The following is a 5,363-nucleotide window of genomic DNA, read 5'->3' as shown; positions in this document are numbered from 1 at the left end:
AGTATTGAAAACATGTATTCCAAAAAATATACATAATGTATTTGAAAAATGTCAAAAGTGTATCAAAAAATTATTTCATGTCTGCGCTAAAAATGTACATTACATACTGAGAATAATTATACTTGTATAAAAAAGAAAACCAGTTACTGGTAAAGAAACAAAATAGAAGCGAAAAAACAAACCATATGAAGAAAATCAAAAAAAAAGTATAACGAAGAAAGAAAAAACAAAATATAATGAAAAAACAGAAGAAATTGATGAAAAACCAAAAAAAAAGCAAAGAAAAACAAAGATAAGAAAACAAAGATAAACAAGAGCAGCGTGAGCAACTATACTAATGGGCCGGCCCAATTCAGCGAATACCAGCTAAATTCTCTTAAGGTTCAAAATAGATCAGGATTAGAGAATTTGATGTGCTGATTTCAGGGTCTGAGAGTTCATGGTTTGATTTAGCTTTGACCTATAAATTCAAGTTTTTTTTTGGAATTTTCCCATTATTATTTTTGCAAAGACAAGCCAAACAGAAAAAAGGAAAAAGTATAGAGAAAAGAAAAGACACAGTGTGTCCCATCAAGCTGACGAGCGACAAGGCGTCTTATTCAAACAGAGTACTTAATTAAGAAAGCGGCACAATTATTAATCAGCCATGCCCACCATGTCCATGAACTCCTCGTCGGCGAGGAGCCTGGGGAACGCCTCCGGTGACAGACAAACCTCCAGGGCAATGCTCCCTCCGCCGCCTCTGCCCTCGTACACGGTCACCTTTCCATCCACCTTGTTCCCCGAGCCGCTGCGCACGGCCACGGGGCTGCCCCACCCGAAGTCGTTGCCGTACACGTCGAACCGCGGCGAGCTCCCTGTCGCCACCGTTGTGTGCGGGTGCGGGGCAGTCACGACCTCCGACATGCGCATGAAGCCTGGGTTCCGGGGCCAGGACGCGAGCCTCTCCCTCGCACTGGCCTCGTCGAACGACGCCACGGCCCTGTTTAGTAGCCACGCCGCCCAGCCCAGGCCCCTCTCGAGGATCTCGCCGGCGGGGGAAATCGCGGTGGCGTGCTCCACCGCATTACCCGCGTAGGACGCCGGTATGCCGTCCACGCGGCCGCGGCATCCGGCCAGGAGATGGTACACTGTCTTCTGGTCCGGCGCGAGCCTCCTGGCCCGGCACACCGCACGCCACAGGTGCGCGAGCAGGGCCTGCAGCGAGGAGATGGCGGTGTCCGTGGCTGCCGCACCGGCCATCTCGGCGTTCGCCTTTGCCTTGAGCTTCCTCACGCTCTCCGCCGAGAAATGGAGAAAGCATTCCTCCACCGGCGGGTACGTATCTACACGCTGGCCGATGATGTCCTCGAGCTTGCCGAAGGGCAGAGGGATCGGGACGGGGCAGCCGTCCAGGAACCACCTCCGGTGCACCGGCAACGGCGAGGAGATCTCGCAGCCAGCGTCGCCGTCGCTCAGGCGACTGATCTCCGACCAGGTGTTGAAGAAGTGCCAGAAGGTCGTCCCGTCGGCGACGCCGTGGTTGGCCGACATGGCGACGAATAAACCGTCGGTGAGCTCGGTGACCTGCGCGGCCAGGACCGGACGAGAGTCCGCGATGGCGTCCACGCCGAGCAACCTGTCGAGAGGGAAGAAGGACCAGACCACCCTCGGGATGCAGAGCGGGACGGTGATGTCCGCGACGGCGACGCCGGGCGCCACGGCGTGGACGAACTCGGCGCCCTCGCCGCTGCAGCGGAGCGAGATGGCCATGCTCTCGCCCTCCGCGTCGTCTTTGCTCCCCGGCGCGACGGCGAGGCGGCCGGCGTAGGGGTAGAAGCGCCCCAGAGCGCGCGCGAAGGACAACTCGAGCCGTTCGACCATGGCGGCGGCATCGTTTCCCCGTCCTCCGGTGGCTGGAGGCTTGGGCAGGAGGATGCCCTTCTGGATGTTGTCCACGGTGATCACCCGGAGATCCCATGGCGTCAGGTGGATGGTCTCCGGCGGACCCGAGGTGATTGGTTCCGGCCGGACCATGCGCCGGGACACGATCCTTACGTCGCCCATCGATCTTGCTTCAGTTTAGTCTGCTAGTGCGTAGTGATCGAGCAAATGTGCTTAAGGTTGGATGGGAGCGCTGCATACCTGCGTCTGCATTTCGTCTGTTAGTGTTAGCTCCGTACGCTATCTTGCTTCAGATTATTCTGTTAGTGCGTAGTGATGGAGCTGTCAGATTCATTTTAGTATCTTATCACCCGCGCAAGCAGCCTGAGAAAAGGCTCGAGCCTAGCCTGATTTTGATATTTTTTAATAAAAACATCAAAAAGCATCTTAGATTAATTTTTTAAATGAACACACCTTGGACATCTTTGATGCCAGTATAATGGAGAGACAACTGAACTTAGAACAACGGGTAAAGAATAAAATTACATTAAAGAGCATATAAGATCTTATTAATACTAAGAAAAATAAAGTCATTATAATAGATAGATAACTGGACACAACACGACAACTAGTAAAATTTAAAATTATACTCAAAATTATATTAGCTTCTTCTACCTTCGATTGTACTCCCCCGTCCTTGAAAGGGTGTACTTCCAACTTTGTTGGAAAGTTAAACTTTTTTATGTTTGACCGTATTTATACAATAATAGACCAACATCTATGCCATCAAATTAGTAGCATTAGATTTCATGATAAAATATATACCTATTTGTTTTCACAAGCCTTGACATATTTTTGCGCAAACTCGGTCACACTTTAAGAGCATCTCCAACGGCTGCACAAAAATTTGGCACCCAATAAAAGTTATAGCGCGCCACTTTAGCACTTTTAATGCGCCGGGACCAACATCGCTTTTGCAGACGTCCAAAAACGCGCTCACAAAAAGCACACAATGCAAATTGTGAAGCGCGCGCAATCCGGAGCCCAAAATATGCTGCGTGCGATATCGTTTTTCAACGCGCGCCTAAAAACTTTTAGCGCTACAGCATCTGCTGGAGCTGTGCGGTGCCAAAAAAACAAAATTTTAGTGCGCGGAGCTCTTTTTGGGCCTGTTGGAGATGCTCTAAGATAGTTTGACCCTCCAACAAAGTTGGAAGTACACTCTTTCAAGGGCAGAGTGAGTACATCGTCCGTCAGAGATTAGGAATTGCACTAAACCAACGGTAAAAGAAAGACACATGCAAACACTCTTCCTGTACTGGTCCTTGAAGACAACAATAATCACTTGCTCCTTGAGACGGGATCTATATATCGCTAAAGCAGCATCGGTCACCCCACGCAATACGAGGTTGCAATCCATCACGCCAGTCCAAAAAGGTTGGAGAAACTGGACCAAGGACAGAACAACACAAAAGAATGTGTCAAAGTTGTCACACCAATAGCCAACCAAGAGCTTTCCTTGATCTTCTCAAAAAGAAGTTATCTTTGAAGACACAACAACTACCAAGATGTGAAGGGAACTAACAGATCTTCCCTTCATCGATGTCGATCGAACATCATCGAGGTAGGAAGATACCGGAGAGAGATTGTTCCAACACGTCATCGCTGGCACCACCAGCCGATCTCGCGAGGAAAACAAAAACCTATGAAAAAGAAAACGAGGCAGACGTGTGTTGAGCAATTTTGAATTAGCAAAGCCATCAACCATCCAAGATTACAATAAGCATCAACAAACAAAGAAAAGAAAACAGGAAAAGAACATGGTGTTGAGCAAACTACTGGCAAGCAACGTACCAACAAGCTAAGATAAACAAATTAAGGTATATTTCTAGGTTAAAGTTGATGAAGCCGTACTCGAAGAACTTGTCAATATGAAGATGCAAAAGTTGGGCCTTGGGAACCGGGAACATTCAGCGTGAGAGGAAGCATCCTCGACGTCATTATTGGCACAAAACAAAAATGGTGACCACCTCCATCTTCGAAGGAGGCTACCTGCCCCCTCACATTGGTACGAAAGGTATCGATCCGTCGGAAGTTGGACACCATGCCAAACAGATAATTGACGGTGAGGGGCTCAGTGCAGACGTCAAGCACATAGATGATGAACAGATAGTCACTGTGTAGCCCGAGCAATGCTTCGATACACCCCTCCTCCCCCTCCACAAACCGTATAAGGGTAGCATGGTCATTTGACCATAACATATACACACCTCCGTATGTGACAAGTACGAGCTGATGAGCTGTACGTAGATGTACATGGTAGATCCGCCAGCCCATCAGACAAACTGGCGCACGTCCCCCCTCCATCCTGGGCCTGGCCCATTTTTTATTTTATTATTTTTTAAGCGTCAAAAAACAAGTGGGTGAGGCAGTATCGAACGGAAGTGAATCCTCTAACATTAAGGAGGAAAGTCACCTAAGCTACAGTGCAATCTAGTGCAAAACAAAGAAGGAAAGTCAGAAGCACTGTAGCGAATAATGTATTTATCTATCGTAGCAGGTTATGTGTGTGGTTACTGTTCATGTAAATAAATTTAAATTTTATTTTATTGCATCATAATTTTGTTTGTATGTATTTTTTGTAAATGTATACAATATATTTATAATTTGCAAATTAATTCAAGTCATTTTAGCCTTAATCATATGAATGTGAAGGAGGAAAGTTAGGGAATTGTAGCTTAGGTGACTTCTCTTCTTGATGCTAGAGGATCCACTTCCGTATCGAGCACTCAACCTCTAGGTTTATCTCAAACCGCAGTAACCAAATAGGACATCGCACTTGTTGACCTTGTCTTCTTCTTTTATTCTCTTGTTGTGCACCTTATCAGTTTGTTTTTCTTTTTGCCTTTTTTTGTCTTCGGTTTATTTTTCTTTATTTCTTCTTATTTTTACATGTTCTTTTTTAATTTTCTTAAATTCATGAACATTTTTTCAATTTTTGAACATTTTTCATATGAATGAATATTTTTCAATATCGCAAACTTTTATCGATTTTCATGATTTTTTTTCAATTTTTTAACTTTTTAAAAATCCTTTAACCTTTTTTCAAGTCGATGAACTTTTTTGAATTTCACAAACTTTTATCAAATTTGTGAACTTTTTTTATTTTGCGATTTTTTTTCAAATTTGTGAACTTTTTGTTAAATTCTTAACCTTTTTCAAACCGATGAACTTGTTTCAATTCCACAAACTTTTGTCACACCAGTAAGCTTGCGTTGCACGTCTCGGCTAACACATGTAATTATATATAGGGTAACCTTCCATAAAAATAACAAATAGGTTAACCGTTTTGAAAATTTGAAAATTCACACGAAGTGTATATAGTACCTAATTCTTGGCACACATAATTTGAAATATCATTGTTCATAAATCAATATTCCTTTCACGTACATTTCACCCAAACAATTTGAATACCTTCTTTACTCAAGAAAACAATATGA

The 5,363-nt window shown here is 45.0% G+C and overlaps 1 protein-coding gene across 1 annotated transcript; it reads right to left on the bottom strand.

Moving 5' to 3' along the window:
* Nucleotides 1–570: 570 nt before the first annotated feature.
* On the bottom strand, nt 571–2,192 carry LOC125534112 (putative acetyltransferase At3g50280). The gene has a single exon (XM_048697409.2). The coding sequence runs from the start codon at nt 2,044–2,046 to the stop codon at nt 637–639; it is 1,410 nt and encodes a 469-aa protein (XP_048553366.2). The 5' UTR covers nt 2,047–2,192; the 3' UTR covers nt 571–636.
* Nucleotides 2,193–5,363: the final 3,171 nt, after the last annotated feature.

Source organism: Triticum urartu, chromosome 2A (assembly GCF_056163025.1).
Source record: "Triticum urartu cultivar PI428250 chromosome 2A, HENAU_Tu73, whole genome shotgun sequence".
NCBI classification, from domain to species: Eukaryota; Viridiplantae; Streptophyta; class Magnoliopsida; order Poales; family Poaceae; genus Triticum; species Triticum urartu.
The sequence above is the reverse complement of the archived record's forward strand: the minus strand, read 5'-3'. Positions and strand labels throughout refer to the sequence as shown.